The 21,722-nt window shown below is 37.8% G+C and overlaps 1 protein-coding gene across 2 annotated transcripts in view; it reads left to right on the top strand.

Annotated features, from left to right (window-relative positions):
- ADAMTSL1 (ADAMTS like 1) overlaps window positions 1-21,722 on the top strand; it is a gene marked incomplete at both ends in the record, with an annotated part of 469,161 nt that overhangs the window by 199,713 nt on the left and 247,726 nt on the right. Inside the window, 4 exons of one of the 2 annotated variants that reach the window (XM_079706139.1) lie at window positions 3,075-3,125; window positions 7,650-7,854; window positions 9,178-9,325; window positions 14,619-14,703. In XM_079706139.1, the coding sequence (XP_079562265.1) occupies window positions 3,075-3,125; window positions 7,650-7,854; window positions 9,178-9,325; window positions 14,619-14,703 (489 nt within the window). The remainder of the gene's footprint in view (window positions 1-3,074; window positions 3,126-7,649; window positions 7,855-9,177; window positions 9,326-14,618; window positions 14,704-21,722) is intronic. The other variant, XM_079706140.1, reaches the window with a different exon arrangement.

The following is a 21,722-nucleotide window of genomic DNA, read 5'->3' as shown; positions in this document are numbered from 1 at the left end:
AAAGACTTCATGTTCATATGCTGCATAATATTTTATTCCATGAGTTTGTCATAACATGGCAGCATTCTCCTGTCATTGGACAGTTCAGCAAGGTGTGGACTTTGAGAGGATGATGTGCAATGTCTTTCTTCTACTTATATCACATGAGTCCAGAGTGACCCCTTCTTCATCCTCATCTTCTCTTCTTCCCATCACGACCCTTGATTTGACAGGCTTTAGATGGAATCAAGTCATTGCCCAGTGTAGGAAGTACATGAGCAATCAGAATAGTGAAGGCAATGGAGAATGAGTAGTTTTACCCCCAAACCAACTGTTTATTACATTTCCCTTTGCGATCATTTTTTTAAATTATTTTTGCCTCCTTCCCCACTGCATGTATGTTCAGACACGTCCCTAAATGGCATCCTTTTCCATCATTCTTCAATAGATACACTTTGCCTAAGAAAAAGATTAAGTGTCTTAAAAGGAAGCAATGGAGAGTTAAGTTTAGGCAGTGTTGCCTGCCCCTCTGTGACAATGTGGTGAAAGGCCAGGGCCATGGCATGAACCCCAAGAGAGAGCAGAGCCCATGAACATGAATATGCATTAACAGGACTGGACAGAGCACCATTGTTTTGATATCTTTCTGTTTTCACAGGTGCCATAGAGTCATTTTATGAGTCTTCACCATGACCTATGCCATAGAAAGACAAATATAGCTATAGTTTTGCTGAATCGAGGTTTAAAGCTCCTTGTTCAAACAAAAACATGATTTCTAAATCAGTCCAATGCAAAGCCCAACATCTTGAATTCTGTAACTCCCTCTTTCATTCCCCTTCTTTTCTTCTAGCCTGTCTCCTTCAATATTACTGCCTCCATTTTAAACATCATCAGCTGATAAATCAGTTGGCAGAGATCTGTAACAGTTCGTTCGAATATTGAGAATGACAAATCATAGCCATAAATTTTTTCAGGAGCGAAGACAGCGATATGCATTTCTGCATTTAGGTCTGGATGTAGGCATGAGTGAAGATACTAGGGTTAGCTAAAATATAACTGCAAAGTCAGTTGTCTGTGTTCCTTAATTAACTACCAAAGTTATTAGAAGAACTTTGGAAGGTTGGAATTCTATCAAATACAGTTCTTTTAGAAAGAAATTTTCCTTAATTACTAGGCAGAAGAATTATTGGAAAGAGATCACATGATTCTAACCAAAGACAGGATTAACCTTTCACATCCAATTTCTTGTCAAAAGAAGGCAGAAAGGAATAGGAAGTTTCTCTGTCTTGGAAAACAGGGAGAAAAGTTTAATGTTAATATTCATCCCATTCTTGTGTTTGTTAGAGCTATGGGATTTTGAACTTCCTCAAAAGGCAGCATCCATTTTCATGAACATCGTTACTGAAGATTAATGCACATACACACACCATGAAAGTTTAGTTATATAAATGAATACCTTTAGTCATACAAATAAATGAAGAAAATGTAGTCATGTAAGATAAATAAGCAAATTACTACTCCAGTGTTTGTACCTCTTCGGAAGAGAAATCTGTATTCAAAGATTTGTTTCTCGTTTTCTTTCAAATTTCATTTCTCTCATTTCTCCCTTACCTTTCAGTAATTTCTTCAGGAACTACCCTTTTTATTACTCCCTCTCTTCTCCTTACCGGGCATGATGTCCAGCCAGTGCTATTTTTTATCTTTCTGTTCCGCAGTATACCTTGCTCACTCTACCCAAAAGCTTAGGTTTACTAGCCATATAAAAAGAACGTACTGTATCATCCTATGTCAGAGGATGGGATCAGAGTGAGTCTTAATGTATTTATTTAAATATAAATACAAACATTTATATTGAATATGGATATTCATCCCAGAATATCCCGGAATACCTGAGTTCCAGTCATCCTAAAATAGAATACATGAGTTCCTTCAGTATTCAAAAGAAGGACTTGCTCTCGTTTGTCAGTGGTAAAATAAGTGTCTTCTGTTCATGACCTACCATGCCTTGCTGCAGCAAATACATGACATCCGTGAACTGAGCTCTCTCTGTCTCCCACTCTTGATGGAGAGTCTGTTGTATTAGCCCCTTTATCTGAGATTCATGAGTCATAAATCTCCCACAAACAAGGGGACTCAGCAAGAAGAAAGTCTTGCCAATTGGAGGCTTTCCTTGAAATCAGTGAGGTAGTTAGTGTACTTTATTGGAGTCTTAAAGGCCTCTGGGGACTCCCACACAGCCTATAATATCATTTCTTGTGAATCCATTAGCCATACAGCCTAAAATGTCATTTCTTATGGCTCCTTTAGTCTTTATCTCTAAATCTCACAGGTTCCCCAGAGCACCAGGTATACTAACAACAGTCAAAACAGTCACAACCACCACCATAATAGCAGTTAACGCCATATCACATTTTATAGACCACAAAAAAAGATCTTTCATCTTTATTATCACATTTTAACTGCCCTACCTTTATTTTGGTAGGGAATGCGCTTTTGTTGATCGTTGCCTACTATATTCACTAGTTCCCCTTCCCTTTATAAAATAACCAAGTGGCTGCTTTCCAGATTTTACTAAAATCCTCAGATTTGCCAAGGGTGCATTACCTATTTGCTAATGCATGCTACATAGTGTTGTCAGTTCCCAGGTACATACTCTTATACATAGCTCTCTCGTTCATCAGAAGTGAGAGTGTAACTGTAAAATTGCTTGCTGAGCATCTGGAAGTAACATTAATAATGATGATGATAATGACCTCATAGGATGTATAATTGGGGAGATTAAAGAACACTTACAAGCTTATTGTGTCATAGTTAATGATGAGGTGCCCAGTCTTCTTACTACCACCCTTTCCACTGGTATTTCCTGCCTGGATCAGAGAACTAATTATAGTAAACGGTGCCCTTTCGAAGAACTTGCCCCATCCTCAAACAGATGCTAGCATAAAGATTTTGAACTGTTTTAGTGTTGTTTTTTAGAGACAATTTATTAATGTTACTTTGCATTTGTCTAAAAAAATTGTATAATGTAATCATTTAGTGTTTATTTTATTGTGTGTACCTTCTACTCAGAGGGTTGGCATTATTGTTCCTAACAGTGACGGATACAAGCAGATCATGCCTTATGACCTCTACCATCCCCTTCCTCGGTACGTAAATCAATCATCCTGATGCTAGAATTAGTAAATTAGTCTTCTGCTTCTTTTATACATATATATATATATATTATAGATTTTGTGTTTCTCTGTAAAAATAAGATGGTAGATAGTATGTTTTGCAATCCATCCTGAGCTCTGCTTTTGAATAACACTGGTCTGCTCAGACCGTAAGCTTGTCATTCAAAAACCATTTTAAGATACGATCAGATTACATTGCAGTGGACACAGTAATTCACTATGATTAGATACAGTGTATGGGTTTATGTTATGTCTTTCTTTCACTCCCTTTGTCCTTTTTTATGTTTCCTCTGCAATAGGACCCTAGTCATTAAAGCACTGTTGCTAACTGTTAAACAAACACTGCCTGAATTATTATCCCAATACCACAAATGTGGAATTCCAGATGTGGTATTACTCTGCATAGGGGTTTGAATACCCTTTTTTTGTTCCAAAGAAATTATAATTAAATACAAAAAGGCAGTTTTTTCATATCCTTATTGTTCAGAACATTTCATGGGGAGGGGAGGTTTTTTGTGTGTTTTTTTACCAAAACATAAAATTCCATGTACTATGCTGCTTTTTTAAAGTACGGTATTTTTTAAAACTAGAAAAAGTCATTAAAGTGATTGAGGAACTTTTAAAAGAACTTGTTCTCTTTATTAATATATTCATAAGAAAACTGGAGAAGCTGAAAAATACTCTAGCTACTGAGTGTATCGCCTGCCACATTGGAAACAGCTCCCCAGAGAGCAAAAGTTAGATTTGGGTGTGAAGCCACCACTGTGCTAAGCAAGACCTTTGCTCTATTCTCTTTGCTCATTTGGACTTCAGGGAGTCAGCTGCTGTTTAGAACCCAAGGTTTAAATCAGATCACAAATAATTGGAAATAATCCACGGTGGTTTGTGCAATTTCAAACTAAACAAAGCCCAGAAAATAATTTTATTCTGAACTGTAAAATAAAGCAAATCTTTGATTGAAAATCTTCAAATACTTAATGAATTGAAATACAAAAAGAGGACCTCGAAGTCTTTTAGTCCAGCTCCCCAGTGATGCTTCATTCTCCCATTCTTCCCCAATAATCGCACCCATTCACCACACATATGTGAACACATGTATTTATACAAATATGCATATATGTGTATTTGCTACTGATGTATTCTGACATATTTTATATATGTATATATATATACACAGACACACATGCACACACACATGTATAAACCAATACAAGTTGTCATCCAGCCTCTACTTACATACTTCCAGGGACTGGCCCAGAACTCACTTATCACCATTCTAATGGTAGCATATAGAAAGGGGTACTTGATTAATACTATATATAATTGTTTGGGGTTTTTTTAAAGTTCTTCCACTAAGGAGTTACTTCATTCATCAGCTCCCTCCCACTTTCCTATGTCTATATTGATAAAGACAATAAATGACTTTAGAATACTACTGATGTATCCTTTTGCTGGTTTGATCCAGAACCAAACTTGAAAAAAAAATGGAATGAAAATATAAAAAGATTAATTTAACTGAACCAAGATTTTATTTGATTTTAATTCCTATATCTGTAAAATAAGTATTCATAGGACGCATGTATCTGGTTGGGTGAAGACCGTGTATTTCGAGATAAAGGCACAGTTGGGTATCAGGGGTGAGAACATCAAGTTGATGTTTTTCCTGTAATGGCACTCCTCAGTTTCTTTCATATCTATGATCTCTCTTGTTCATATTTCTGTCATGTGACTAATGCCTGTCTTAGGTTAAACTTGATTTCTTATATATTCAGATTTCCCCCAAGTGCCTGAAGCTCAATATTCTCAATGAGAGATTGAGATGAAACTCCTTGAGGTTTATTTGCACCCTGTCTTCTGCACACTTTGGCCTGTCCATGCATCACAATGGGAAAAGACAAGTAGCAAATAAACAGACTATCTTTCTTACCCTGTGCACTTCTGTTACTAAACTAATTCTAAAGTTAGATATTCTGCTTTATTGATAAAGCCTTACTAAATGGAAGTTATTTCTACAAATATGTTTTCATTTCTTAAGAAGAATTAAGGCTCAAAAATGGTTCTCAGAGGGTAGCTACTTACTGATCAAGGCAGAAGGCTTTACTTATTGAAATTATTTGAATGGGTTTAAGACCACAAGTGTAGATACAAAACACAACATTAACACAAACAAAGAATTTTTAGATTCTTTTTTCTTGCTTTCAGTCTTAGACTGTAACATATATCTAAATATGATATAAGAACATAGTCTGATGAATAATCTTTAATTTATACTTAATATATGTAACTTTTCCACATAATCCTTAATTTTGAGAATTTCTTAAACTAAATACACTGTGTACTTAAAAATTAAAAGCCAAAGGAGTTAAAATATATGAAGTCATCTCTTATTCTTCCAGGGCAAGATTCTTGGATATATATTTTTTCCAAATACTTACCTGGTCCCTGTTTTAAGATATCCTAACTGATGCCCTCTCTGAGTTTTTGTTATACTTTCTTTAAAGCACTGAGATGTTTTGCTTTGAAATTCCACATAATCCTCTTATTATGCAAGGATTCACATTATAACTTTTCACATATAGAACTACAGTTGAGTGCCGGAACCATACTATAAATACTTGGAATAATATTCAAATCATTTGTCTTTCTGTGATCACTGACATTGAAAAGGATACTTAGTACTGTTTACAAAATTACACCATGGATCCGGTCCAAGTGTTGAGACAGAAATTAATCACTGTCTCTTTAGAAGGGTCCAGTTTAGGGATGTTAGAGTACCAGTTAGAAAATGTGCTCTTTTTATGGCATCTTAATGTTCTAAGAGATTAAATGTCCGTTCAAAGCATATTCTCAGTTCACTGTCAAATCGAGTCTAATGCAAATTTGTGCGTATACATTCAGCCCAATTTCAGTCTGAATCATACCTGTTATCCACCTCCAGCTCTCCAGAGATTTACATGGAGACAAATGAGAACTGGCCTTACCCTTTGGAAGAGAAACTCTCTACAGAGCTGCTTCCTTCTCTTGAAAGGGAACAGAGAGTCTCGAAAGGGCTAAACAGAGGACCTCAGTTTCCCCATAATAACATTTTCTTATGTGTCTCCTGGGGAAATATGCATAGGAAAATATTGTATTTGGCAGCATGTTTAGGCTGTTGGCAGTGGAGATAACAGTTGTTGCCTAGACTTGAACAGTGCAGAGAAAATGTGGAGGAAAATTCTCTGTAACTGGGAAACACACATTATCCAGGCTCTTGCAAAAGAGAAGGCAGGCTCACAATACACATGAAATCCCATGTAGAGAATAATTCACATCTCCACGGTATGCCTGTGTGGTATTTTTACATTTAACTATTCAAGTGGATCAACTTGGTGACATTTTGTTTTTCTCTCATTACAATGATATCTCTCATAATTCTAAGAGAAATCTTAAATCTTTAGCAGTCCTTATCAACAAGCAGACTATATATGCAAGAAAAAGAAGCCCAGTCCCCATGTTTTTATTGTTAAAAACTACGACATTCTTTAAACCTATGGGAAGAGAGAAGAGAACCGGGCAAAGATATCTCTCAGCCTCTGGTCCCAGATGCACCAGAGCTGTGTAGAGATCTGAAAAATCAATGAAATTCTCTTAAGTGCTATTGACAATATTGTTATTTTTTCCCTTACTTTACTTCATCTGTAGATTCCAATGCCATCAGCCTTTGAACCAGAGCCAAACTTCTTCACAATTCCAGGAGTTCTTTAGGGAGTGCTAACTGTCAGTACCCCTGGCCCTAGCAGCTAGGGAGCAAGTAGATAATGCCTATATTAACATTTTGCCTCCAAATGATGATACAGTTTGAACATCAGAATTATGCTAAATCCATGTACTCCCAAAGTTGATGACTGTAGAAGCAAGGGAGAAAGAGTATTTGGTTTACCTGAATCTTTCTTGAGCTTCTCATGTAAAAGTATCCAGAAGCTAAGTAATAAAGTATTGCATCGAAAATGAAAAGTATTATCCCAGGTACAAACTATTAGTGTTAACTGATTAACCAATTTTAGTCTTGAGATAGATATTTAGATAGATAGCTATTAGATAGATGCAAATATATTTATAAAATATAAAATAATGTAAATATTATATATACACGTACACCCACACACAAACACACACACATACAGACACACTCAGAATCTACACTGAAGCTGAAAGAAGAAGGACTGAACAGCCCTCTTTTGAGTAGGCTACAGACCCCACAGTTATCCTTGTAGACAGCTCTTAAAGAGTAATTTCTTACATTTGTGTAGAGCTTTGAGGCTTACAGAGCACTTTTGCCAGCATCGAATCCTCTCTGACGCGTCAGATTTCAGGCCAGAGCTGGCTTTTGGTTCTCTGGAGTGTAGCCTCTCAGAACCTGATCGCCCCAAAGGGCACTGGGAAGGGGTTGGTGGGAAAGCTCACTGAGGAGGTGGGCAGTGTGAGTGTCTGCCCTGATGACTCCCCTTGCTTCTGTAGGTGGGAGGCCACCCCGTGGACCGCGTGCTCCTCCTCGTGTGGGGGGGGCATCCAGAGCCGGGCAGTTTCCTGTGTGGAGGAGGACATCCAGGGGCATGTCACCTCAGTGGAAGAGTGGAAATGCATGTACACCCCTAAGATGCCCATCGTGCAACCCTGCAACATTTTTGACTGCCCTAAATGGCTGGCACAGGAGTGGTCTCCGGTAACTGTGCCTTCTTTCTTTGTTCGTTAGGAGAGTAAGTCCACTCTTCCCTCTCCTCATCATGACCCCACCACCCACCCTGTGCAGCTCCCCGCTTCTCCTCTGGAGGGGTCTAGAAGCCTACCCGTTTAACCCCCAGAGTAGGCTTACCCTGAATCGAGCCCCGCCAAAAGTAAATGAGTAGGAAAATATATGTATATATATATATATATATATATATATATATATATATATCTTTTCAAACATCTTCAAGCTACTTTAAGAAACCTCTATCACTCCCCATGACACTCCCTCAAATGGCAAGAAGAGGCAAATGTCTGTCAAGAAAAATTGAGGCCGATGACTGAGCCTGAAGCTTTGTATGCTGTTCTGATGGTCAAGCTCAGTAGACCAAAAGTTTGGTTTCATTTTTTATTTCTTCTACTTTGTCTGTGTCCAAAAAGTGTCTTCAGTGGATTAAGATGAAAACTACGTATATTATTCACTGAAAAAAATATGAAATGAAGATAGCAACAATTAGAATGGAGGTGAAGTGGGATTAATTAAAACCAAAATGGTCTAGACCTTAGGGAAGCCACGGCAGCAGCTTAAGCATAAAATGTTATTTGGGGGCTCCTGGCTGCTAGTGGAAAAAGGTGTGAAATGGCACAGGAGATGGAACGGTGAGATGGAAAGATGTGCCCTCAGCCACAGAGATGACAAAGGGCTATTCACTTAGCCTTGTGGCTTTGTGGCAGCAGATCAGAGCTGTGACATCTTTCTATCTAGACTTGCTCCCAGGCATGTAGAACCACTGGAGGTGCTGTCTACATCTGGCCATTGAATCAGTTCCTTTCAACGTCTTTTTTCCACATCACTATAATCAATTGGATCAGCCATGCAGCGATATAAGTTAGCTATGATGGAAGTTAAAAAATTGTTAATGTCCACATGGGAGCTGGCATTTCCCATAATTTGGACCTTATAGTCATTAGCAAAGTGACTAATAAAATTGACATACAGTTTGGTAATCAAAATCGGGCACACTCTATAATTTATTTTCTCCTCCTTTTTGCAACTTGGTTTGGGACTTTGCACACAGTGGGTGCTTAAGAAAGGCTGACTGACTAATCCAAAGCTAAGAAATTGCAAGTGATTTAATGTTCAGCCAGCTTCACCTTCAAATTGCCAAATAGAACAAAGGTCCCATGACTAGTAAGAAGTGGTATAAAGCCACCAGGAGTCCTTCTGTAAAAGGAGCCCTTTAAAAAGTCTCAGGTGGGAAATGAAGAAAAGTAAACAAGGCTTTGCCTATGAGTCTCCTCTCTTACACTCTCTTTCCAGTGCACAGTGACGTGTGGCCAGGGCCTCAGGTACCGTGTGGTCCTCTGCATCGACCATCGGGGAATGCACACCGGAGGCTGTAGCCCCAAAACCAAGCCCCACATAAAAGAGGAATGCATCATACCCACTCCCTGCTATAAACCCAAAGGTAACTTGACAGGGGCTCTGTAACCAGTCTTGTCATTGTTGTACATATTCAGTGCTGTTTTCAACTCCTTGGAATATAATTAAGTATCCCAAGCGTTCTTAATAGCTGTTCTTTGTAACTTAGACTCTACTAAATGGACTTAACTCTTTCTAAAAATCTTTCAAGTCGTTTTGCTTGCACATTGTTTTTAAGCACTATGTATTGCTATAATTCTCTCCTGGCTCAGAAAGTTGATAGAAGACTGTTGCTGAAAAATATCAGATATATTTGCTTGAAAGGAGATATTATAGAAATATATGTCTGATTTACTATCCATATTGCTTGCTGTTAAAAACAACGTGGTGACAGCTTCCCTGGTGACGCAGTGGTTAAGAATCCGCCTGTCAATTCAGGGGACACAGGTTCAAGCCCTGGTCTGGGAAGATCCCACATACTGTGGAGCAGCTAAGCCCGTGCGCCACAACTACTGAGCCTGTGCTCTAGAGCCCGTGAGCTACAACTACTGAAGATTGCGTGCCTAGAGTCTGTGCTCTACAACAAGAGAAGCCAGCACAATGAGAAGCCCGCGCATGCAGCGAAGAGAAGTCCCTGCTTTCCGCAACTAGAGAAAGCCCATGTGCAGCAACGAGACCCAACGCAGCCAAAAATAAATAAATTTAAAAAAAAAACAAGGTTGTGAGACTCATCAAGAAAAAAAGGGAGGAGGCCCAAGTCAATAAAATCAGAAATGAAAAAGGATAAGTTACAGCTGACACCATAGAAATACAAAGGATCATAAGAGACCACTATGAGCAACTATACACCAATAAAGTGGACAATCTAGAAGAAATGGACAAATTCTTAGAAAGGTACAATCTCCCAAGACCGAGCCAGGGAGAAGTAGAAAATATGAACAGACAAATCACAAGTACTGAAATGGAAACTGTGATTTAAAAACTCCCAACAAGCAAAAGTTCAGGACCAGATGGCTTCGCAGGTGAATTCTACCAAACATTTAGAGAAGAGTTAACGCCTATCCTTCTAAAACTATTCCAAAATATTGCAGAGGAAGGAACACTTCTGAACTCATTCTATGAGGCCACCATCAGCCTGATACTAAAACCAGACAAAGATATCACAAAGAAAGAAAATTACAGACCAGTATCACTGATGAACATAGATGCAGAAATCCTCAACAAAATGCTAGCAAAACAAATCCAACAATACATTAAAAGAACCATATACCATGATCAAGTGGGATTATCCCAGGGAAGCAAGGATTTTTTAGTATCTGCAGATCAATCAAATCAATCAATGTGATACACCACATTAACAAATTGAAGAATAGAAAGCATATGGTCATCTCAATAGATGCAGAAAAAGCTTTTGATAAAATTCAACATCCATTTATGATAAAAACTCATCAGAAAGTGGGCATAGTGGGGGAATACCTCAACATAATAAAGCCTATATATGACAGGCCCACAGCTAACATCATACTCTACGGTGAAAAGCTGAAAGCATTTCCTCAAAGATCAGGAACAAGACCAGGATGCCCACTCTCGCCAGCTTTATTCAACATAGTTTTGGAAGTTCTAGTCACAGAAGTCAGAGAAGAAAAGGAAATAAAAGGAATCCAAATGGAAAAAGAAGAAGTAAAACTGTCACTGTTTGCAGATGACATGATGCATCACATAGAAAGTCCTAAAGACACTACCAGAAGACTACTACAGCTCATCAATGAATTTGGTAAATTCGCTAGATACAAAATTGACATATAGAAATCTGTTGCATTTATATACACTAATAACAAAATATCAGAAAGAGAAATTAAGGAAACAATTCCATTTACCATCGCATCAAAAAGAATAAAATACCTAGGAATAAACCTACCTAAGGAGACAAAAAACCTGTACTTCAAATACTATAAGATGCTGATAAAAGAAATCAAAAACAACACAAACAGATGGAAAGATATACCATGTTCCTTGATTGGAAGAATAAATATTCTTAAAATGACCATACTGCCAAAGGCAATCCACAGATTCAATGCAATCCCTATCAAATTACCAATGGCATTTTTCACAGAACTAGAACAGAAAATTCTAAAATTTGTATGGGAACACAAAAGACCCCGAACAGCCAAAACAATCTTGAGAAAGAAGAACGGAGCTGGAGGAATCAGGCTCCCTGACTTCAGACTATACTACAAAACTACAGTCATCAAAAGAGTATGGTACTAGCACAAAAATAGACATACAGATCAGTGGAACAGGATAGAAAGCCCAGAAATAAACCCACACAGTTATGGCCAATTAATCTATGACAAGGGAGGCAAGAATATACAATGGAGAAAAGACAGTCTCTTCAATAAGTGGTGCTGGGAAAAGTGGACAGCTACATGTAAAGAATGAAGTTAGAACATTCTCTAACACCAAATCCAAAAATAAACTCAAAATGAAGTAAAGACCTAAATGTAAAACCAGATACTATAAAACTCCTAAAGGAAAACATAAGCAGAACACTCTTTGACATAAATAGTAGCAATATTTTTTTGGATCTGTCTCCTAGAGTAATAGAAATAAAAACAAAAATAAACAAATGGGACCTAATCAAACTTAAAAGCTTTTGCACAGCAAAGGACACCATTAACAAAATAAAAAGACAACCTATGGACTGGGAGAAAATATCTGCAAACAATGCTACCTACAAGGGATTAATTTCCAAAATGCACCAACAGCTCATACAGCTTAATACCAAAAAAAACAAACAACCCAATCAAAAAATGGGCAGAAGACTTAAATAGACATTTCCCCAAAGAAGACATACACAGGTGGCCACCAGGCACATGAAGATATGCTCATCATCACTAATTATTAGAGAAATGCAAATCAAAACTACAATGATATATCACCTTACACCAGTCAGAATGGCCATCATTAAAAAGTCTACAAATAATAAATGCTGGAGAGGGTGTGGAGAAAAGGGAACCCTCTTGCACTGTTGGTGGGAATGTAAATTGATACAGCCACTATGGAGAACAGTATGGAGGTTCCTTAAAAAACTAAAAATAGAACTACCATATGACCCAGCAATCCCACTACTGGGCGTATACCCTGAGAAAACCATAATTCAAAAAGAGTCATGTACCACAATGTTCATTGCAGCTCTATTTACAACAGCCAGGACATGGAAACCACCTGAGTGTCCATCAACAAATGAGTTGATAAAGAAGATGTGGCACATACATACAATGGAATATTACTCAGCCATAAAAAGAAATGAAATTGAGTTATTTGTAGTGAGGTGGATGGACCTAGAGTCTGTCATACAGAGTGAAGTAAGTCAGAAAGAGAAAAATAAATGCCGTATGCTAACACATATATATGGAATCTAAAAAAAAAAAAACCGTTCTGAAGAACCTAGGGGCAGGACAGGAATAAAGACGCAGACATAGAGAATGGACTTGAGGACACGGGGTAGGGGAAGGGAAAGCTGGGACGAAGTGAGAGTGACATGGACTTATATACACTACCAAATGTAAAATAGATAGGTAGTGGGTAACAGCTGCATAGCACAGGGAGATCAGCTCGGTGCTTTGTGACCACCTAGAGGGGTGGGATAGGGAGGGTGGGAAGGAGATGCAAGAGGGAGGAGATATGGGGATATATGTATATGTATAGCTGATTCACTTTGTTATAAGGCAGAAACCAACACACCATTGTAAAGCAATTATGCTCCAATAAAGGTGTTAAAAATATATATAAAGGAAGAAGTGGCCACTGATACAGCTGACAGAGTTCGGTTCAAAAAGACAGTAAAGTATTAAAAGCTTACTATTAGTGCCAAGCTGAATTCTTCATTATTGAAAGACAGGGATGGTTCGAGCTGTCATAGACGGCTTCATTGACCGAGTCATTTATCTGGGGGAGGTGGGCTAGTTGTAAAATGATGTGTGTATTTTCGGAACCATCTTCCTGGATTCAAAATGTTAGCAAATCCTTTTGGCTTTGGCATTTTTACATCAATATTTCTCACTGGCTTTGTTTTCTGACCATAAACAATTGTTGGACATAGAGGATAAGTGATGCCCCTAACTTAAAATAGTCCATTCTTTATTCATTCGTCCTTTACCCAGCCACTTCAGAGAAAGAAAAGCAGTTTGTGGTTAACTATCAAGAATAAAATCTAGGGACTTCCCTGGTGGCCCAGTGGTTGAGACTTCGCCTTCCAGTGTGGGGGGTGTGGGTTCGATCCCTGGTCAGGGAACTAAGATCCCACATGCCTCGGGGCCAAAACCCAAAACATAAAACAGAAGCAATATTGTAACAAATTCAATAAAGACTTTAAAAATGGTCCATAAAAAAAGAATAAAATCTGGATTTTCACAACTAAGTAGAGTCTGGCTCTCTAAACATCATTAAAATGCCATATAATCCTATGGTGTACACATATATAGACATATTTCTTTCATCTTTACAATTATTTGTTATAAAATGGTGATAGAGCTTCACTGGCTCATACTGTAAAGGCAAATATGCCTATAAATGACCCTAATAAATATGTCAGAATGGGAATCTTGGCAGTTACTTCTGTAGGAGCAGTTATTACCTCTCTCTCTCTTTTTCTCCTCCACATTTTTTTGCTAGGAAGTAGTTAGGAAGCTTGTTCCAAATTGTTTGGCCAAAGCTAGATAAATAGTTGAAGCAAGTCAAATTATGAGTTGTGGACCCTAAGTTGATCGTATTCCAGTTGTCATAGAGCCTTGGGTTGGTATTGAATGAGTCAAATGTCTAAAGCAACATTTTGTGAATTTCAGAGTGTCAATTTTGTTTGTTTTTCACAGTATGGAACAGACCACACTTAGCCAAAAGGCAAAAGAAAAACAAGTTAGAATTTATGAAAGTATCACAATATAATCTATTGTACTTTGTGTTTGTTTTAAAAGGTAAATAGTGCTCTATCTTTTCAACAGGAAATAGAATCAAAGATACTTCAATGACTCTTTATACACATACTGAGCTCTAGAGTTATGATTTTCATAATAAAAAGACTTTCCTTTGCTAATCAACATAATAAAGGGGACATATACACAGAGACTAGTGTTATTAAACATTTTAAAATCTGATTTTCATTTTCTTCATATAACTATCATCATAGGCAGAAATTTACCTAAAAACATATTTGCAGTTATTGACATCATAACTTTTAGGTAGTACAAAATCAAGAACTGGGGAGGAGAAAATGAAATTTCCCTGAAATCCTAAATTGGTTCTAACCTCTTCTCTTTTGTGTGCATGCACTTAATTCTCAGAAAAACTTCCAGTAGAGGCCAAGCTACCATGGTACAAACAAGCTCAAGAACTTGAAGAAGGAGCTGCTGTGTCAGAAGAGCCCTCGTAAGTTTTCAACCATGAGTTGTTCTGCTTTTGAAGCTGATTGGTTTAAAGAAAGCAGTGTCTTACTGATTGTGGCTTTCATGGGTTCTGAGCTAAGTGTACTCCTCTTACCAAGGGTGGAATGAGGCTTTGGGGCTGTCAAATTGGAGATTTATCAGTTTCATAGTGTTTCTCAAAACATGATTGCTCTCTAAATCTTTTCAGTTATGAACTAAGAAAATGAAAGTGTAGTGCCTACCCTCTTCTCCAAAATCTGACCTCCTGTTTTCTTTTGCCAAGAGGCCAAAGGTGAGAAGGTCCAGGCTGCATCTGATGATGTAGCGCAGATTTGATGTGAAAACCTAGGCAGCTTTTTATACTCGTCATCTCCCAGCTTTGCAGTATAGCCCCTCACAAAAATGAAAGAGTAAGGGAAATATATCTGAGGTCAAAGGAAGCTTATTAGCTTTTCTTTTCCCTTTCTTGCTGGGATCGGTATCAGATGGATACCAGGTCTTTGCCCCACTTGATCAAGGTCCCACACTGGCTCAGTTTGATCAAGGCCATGAAATCTGTAAGACCACTAGGCACAGATTTTCCAGATACTTCAGAAGAGGCAACAAGGAAGAGAGACAAACTTAGGTTGATTGATTGACCAATAACTGTATATTGATTCTACTGCAATACACTGATAGGCCTCTCCGCTACATCATTTTTAAAAATACAGGAAAGCACTTTATTGATGAATTTCATCTATGACCAAAGCAGTTTCTCTGACTGATGATTTTCTAGATTCATTTATTTAATACAAGTACTAGGCTCAGTGCTATGCATTGGTACCTAAGACATGTTATGTTACCCATCCTCCAAGAGCTCACAGTATAGCATTCAGGATACAAAATGGTTTCCAAATTCAACCTGTAGTTTAAATTTTACTAAATATAATATATAAATTAAGATTATAATTTATATATTCAAAAGCAATTTAGAACCTCTTCTGAGTCATCCTGTTTGAATCTAAATCTGATATGTTTTGCCAGAACACAGATTGTGTTCTGAATCACACCCTAAACATCAAGAGATTAAAAAAGAAATCCAAAATACAGATTGGTAAAATGACCAAAGTTCATTTGTAAAAAAATGGTACTTGGTTTCACAGAAAAATGGTTTATATATAAGGTAACACATTTCTTACTTAAAAGGATAAGAAGCAAAACAGATTATTTCTGTATCATAAAGTTGCTACAGCATTTTGTTTGCAACTTCTTTGAGAAAAGGCTTTAAGAAAAAGCAACTAGCCACTGCAGAACTTTGGAGGAAAGGCAGTGGTTAAAGATACAGTGCAACTTTTTTTTTTTTTTTTTTTGCGGTACGCGGGCCTCTCACTGTTGTGGCCTCTCCCGTTGCGGAGCGCAGGCTCAGCAGCCATGGCTCACGGACCCAGCCGCTCCGCGGCATGTGGGATCTTCCCAGACCGGGGCACGAACCCATGTCTCCTGCATCGGCAGGCGGACTCTCAACCACTGCACCACCAGGGAAGCCCAATACAGTGCAACTTTTATGTGACTATATAAAGGCTTAAACCTTTCTGTTTCTCTCCTGCCATTACCTGGCTTGACAGACCTTCTTGCTGCTGGAGAGGAAGGAAGCAGTTCATTTTAGAGGGGTATTAACTCTTGAATCCACTAAGGGGTCCTATTTAAGACACGGAAAGATGCCATGTAATTGGAGCTGGTTACTCCTTATACGTATTCCTAGATTAAATACATTTAAAGCCAGATAGGTATTATTTTACCTAAATAAACTCTGCTCTCCTGTACATTATATTTTGTCATTTGGTCTAAAGCGCAATTCTGCGAGTAATATTGCATTATGACCGCTGTTAAATAATATAACAAAGTTGAAATTAGATCAAAACACCTTATACTAATAATTAAAAGTCTTTCTCTTTATTAGATACCTCTCAAACGAAAGCTGTAAGTAGAGTTTAATGCTTCAGCAGAAGCATTACATAGATCACATTCAACTATATTTTGTAACGAGTGTTTTCCACTAAAATTCTGATTAAGATGCATTATGCGTAACTTTAATCTTAACAAAATCCCTAAAGTAGTAAACACATAGTTTTAACCATTGAAACTATAGCCATATATTAGATTATTAAATTTTACTCTTGGTGTAATGGAATTGCCATCTTGGCATGATTAATCTCAATTGAAGTAGATTGTAATTGGAGTGCTAGTGCAGGGTAAAGGAAATGTACGCTGTTATGCTCAGAACAATAATTACTTTTATACAAAAATGAAATAAGTGACAGCTGTAGAATAATGTAATGAAAGGTATGTGGTTTCCACATTTTAATACACTTTACTGTTTACCACACTGGACCCTAGGAAAGGTCCTACGTGTCACATTATTTTTTTTAATTGATTTTGAATTTTAAAAACATAATTTGCAGGGTCTTAATTCTTTCTTTTTTTAAACCACACAGACTAGTTTCTGAATGTATGGAACAACCTATAATTACTCTCCATAGTATAATGAAAAAATGATACACTGTCAGCAAGTCTTTCCTTCCCCCCCACCAAAGAGACCCACATTGCTTAACTTAAATAGTAATGTTTAGAAACTGTGGTTGTCACTTCTGAACTAATACAGAAAAGAGAAGCAAGAACAGTGGTCCAGGACTATTATCTCTTGCTTTGGCTCCAGTTAACATGGAGAGTTCTGTAATAAAACAGCAAATAACATTTACTTCCCCTTATGTAGAATAAAAATATTATCACCAGCCTGTCTCATTAAATACTATGGGAAAATCAGTAGCTTAAAGTCTTTAGTATATGGAGATACCATTATTGAATGTCAGATTCTTTTGGTAACCCCAAAATGAAAAAAAAATTTTGGTTATCACTGTAGCCAAAAATATGTTTGAAAGCAACCACTCTAAGACATGTGTAGAAGAAAACTATAGTAAAATACTGAAAACTGAACTACCGAGAAATAACTAAAACTTTATAGAACAGAAGTATATTACATATTCCGCTAAACTAAATGCCATGCAGAAGATACAAATACAGTTATTAGTCTCATAGAATAGCTGAAATAAATATCAATAGTGGGTCACATGATAGTAATGAACTTACTATTGATGAGCTTCATCTTATGAAGCTGCAGCTTCATATATAAATGCTTTTAGACATTGCTTTTTCCTCAGCAAAGACCTGGTTTATTTACAGTGTATTTGATTCGTATGGTACAAAGGTAGGAATATTGTGATGAGTATATTTTCTTGATCTGCAGAAAATGATTTCTTAACCCACTTGTGGGAGTCCTGCTCTCTAAACTGACTTTTCACTGGTGGCCATAATTTGCCTTAATACACACCCATGTTTTTATCAGGTTTTCCTGACAACCTACATCAAGAATCTTTAAGCAGCTTTGTCTCTCTTAATTGAGCAGGGCAACGTGAACAAGATCCAGCCCCAAACTGAGACTAAGGGATGGGGGGCTTTATCTAGCGAAGCTGATCAAGCACAGGCAACCTTATAAATTCTAGCAATAAAGTGAACTTGCTTCCAAGGATGTCAGCTGAGAAATCCATAGAAATCCCTGCTACATAATTAACATGGAAAGAATTATGGTTTGAGATAGACTTGTACAAAAAAATAAGATTCTGGGAGAGTTGCATTTTTCTGAGGGTAATAGCAGTGCCATTCTACCACTAGAAAGGGGGAAATGGGAGAGGGACTGACAGAATTCTCTTCTGCTGTTATTCAAACTATGTGTTTTTGAATTTGCCTCCAGCTGATGAGAGTAATTAGATTTAGGACACATCATTGAAATGCCAGCTGGTTGCTTCCACTAACAAATATATGGAAATAGCTTTCTAGGTATTTTTTAAACCCTCAAAATTTTACTTTTGTGAGGGATCAGAGCTACATTGTGGTCATACAATTATACTCATTAATCAGATAGAAGCTAAAGAAATCACTGACTTGGTTTCGCATCTCCTGCTTTTATACCTTCCTTTCAGTCTTTGTTGGGATGTATGCATGAACAGCATGCCCACTTCAAGCCAAGTACACAGCATGGCCACTTTGATAGCTTAATTTCTTGAGCAAAAATGAAACTATGGTGACTCCTAGGACCTGTCAAGACAGCTGTCTACTGCTACTGTAGTTAATCAGCTGGCCTTCTTGAAAAACCTAATCTGACTTGGAATAGGAAGAAAATTTTTCATTTTCTTAACTCCTTCAAGCCACTAACAATCCACCCAGTGCCCTAGAAGGTGATGGCATGTGGGTTCTCGATGTCCTGCCTTTCTCTTTCTAGACTTTCTGTTCTCTGAATCAAGTCATCCCAGAGAGAGGAAGGTCAGACTAATTGGGCATCTAGGGAAGTCAGGTCCACCCCAGAGTGATTTCAGTTGCCAGGAGTGCTTGGATGGCTCAGAACAAGTGATGGGAGACAGGTGATTCCCTTGGGTACACTTGACCAGCACCGCCATTTTAACTAGCCATCCCTCCATCAAACCGCAGCATACACCAGGTGGAGACCCCTAACGGTGCTGTCCTTCCAAAGGTGGGATTGGGTGGTCCTCTGTGCCTTGATCTTACACTTTAAAAATGTTGACTTATCTTATTAGATTTTTCGTGAACAGCTTTACTGCATGGTTAGGAAAACATCTTGGGGCTGCAACACAATACCCAAGCCTTAAGTATATTGCCATAAATAACCTTGGTGTGAGCCATATTAAAAAGGAAGAAGAAGGAAAGCAAGTGGGCAGAAGGCAGAGGTAATATCTGGATGCCAGATGGCATCAGCTTAGTGATGGGGCTGATTCAACAAGAGGCAAAGGGAAATTCCTGTCATGCATCTGTGTGAACAGAACCCACAAGGAATTAAGATACAGAAAGAAAAGCCAATAAGAGTCTCCATCGTGATCCTATAGTCATTAAATGGTTTGTTTACCTTGGTGAAAATAGTATTTAAATATATAATATTTATATAATATTTAAGCTATGTGTTTATATTAGTCCATATTTATATCCAGTAAGTTGTCTGAGAATGTGGATGGCTTAACTCAGTGGTTAAGAATGTGAATTCATACTTTTTTAAAGTGGTTAGGACTGTTAATTGTGTGACACGTGATTTTATATTTTCCCCCAAAGGCTATTTAAGGAATCAAACATTGGTAATGGACCCAGATAGTTTTTCTGTTCATATCCTCAATACAAGATACTTCAAGTACATTCTCTTTGTGAATCTCAGGCCACAGAACATAAAAAGAAACATCTTCTATATAGAGAGAAACAGATATATCTCTTAAGAATTAAGAGTCACCTAAGATCAAGAAATGTAAACACTATTTGCAGATCATTAAACCCTCAAAAAGGATGTTCAAGCAGAACATAGCATTAGAGTTACGGGATAAAAAAGCACAAAAGCATTTAATTTTGATTTGGCACATGGCGGAGTGAAAGCCTCACACTGGCCAGACTGAATGAGCACTTATCCCCATAACGATCGTGACCTCTCTCCTTTCCAATTCCTTCCTTTCTGGTCTCCCTGTCTACCCAAATCGTTCTTGTCCCTTATATCCTCTGCAGAATGCTTAATATAAATTCTTTGGCTGATTATGTATTTTAAATAACACTGGACCTGCTAATTGTTCGCACCTCCTAATGAAAGAATCTGAATTCACTCTTAAGTCACCTGCTCTGGGCCAGACTTTGTGTCAAGTGCAGGTACGGTAAAAAGTATCCCAATAGTCCCTGCCCTCAAGAAACCTTGAGTGCATGCTTACCACAGGCATGATAAGATTGTGAGCAAAGTATTGGCCAGTCATCCACAGATTGAACAAACGAGCCAGCCATTTTGAAGAAATGCCATTTGGTGTTTGGGTGTGCCCAACACGATTGTGTTATTTATTTCACAGGGAGTGTAGGAGAATTATTTATTGAATTCCCAAACTCTCTCTACTACCCAATGTTCCTCTGAGCTACAATATCAGGATAGTTAAGCTAGTACATGGTAAAAATGCACAAATATGAGAAATGAGTGACAGAAGAATGTAGTAGACACTGAAGGGGTTTGAGGGGGATATAAGTGTAAACTGGGGGTTAGCAGATTATGATAGAATTTCTGTGTATCTGACTTTGACTCCAAAACTAGCACTTGAGGAAAGATCATTGGATCTTTTTATATAGCAAATGATCAGATATTTTGTATCAGTAGATGTACCTCACTGATCCTTGGTAGGTGTTGAAAATATGCTACTGAAACCACACATAATTTCCTAAAATATGAAATTTTTTTCAGGTACATCAGGCTGCCAACTATGTGAGTTGGTGGGGGGGGGTGAGTCTGTATATTTGTGTGCTCAAACAAGAATATAGCCCCGCTGGAATCAAAGTAAAAAGCACTTTAACTATTGATCAAAGCTACATGCATGGTAGCAGCATGCACAGTGGTGAAAAGTGTGGGCTCCAGGGACGGACCTCCTGGGTGTGAATCATGGATCCCCCAACAGTAACAGGGAACCCTGACAAATCATTTAACCCCAGAGACCTTAATTTCCTCATTTGAGAACCGAACATAATGGTATCTATATCACAAGGCTATTTAGAGGATTAAGTTATGTATAAAGTACCTGGTATGCAGAAAACTCTGTTTAGGTGTTAACTGTGGTTATGATTGGACCTTTTCCAGCATCATTCATCTTCTTAGAGAATATTTAAGAAAGTAAAATTGTATAATAATTACTCATTTACAAATGGAGAAATGGAGGCAGGTCTTATCTCTGCCTCATACATGTTGTATCACGTGGCATGTGAGAGAACCACAAGTAACCCCAAATAACCCCAAATTCAACTAGTGGTTCCCCAGCTAGCACCACCTTCCTGTGTCTCCTCTATACTTCTGAGGCTCTTTGAAGACTCACTTGTAAGCAGCACACTTTGAATTTAGCCAAGAATTTATCCTAAGGAACAAGGGTTAGTTACCTTTATTTGAACCAAAAGAAATCTATAACAAATGGC

This window comes from Hyperoodon ampullatus, assembly GCF_949752795.1.
Source record: "Hyperoodon ampullatus genome assembly, chromosome: 6".
Taxonomy (NCBI): Eukaryota; Metazoa; Chordata; class Mammalia; order Artiodactyla; family Ziphiidae; genus Hyperoodon; species Hyperoodon ampullatus.
The sequence above is the reverse complement of the archived record's forward strand: the minus strand, read 5'-3'. Positions and strand labels throughout refer to the sequence as shown.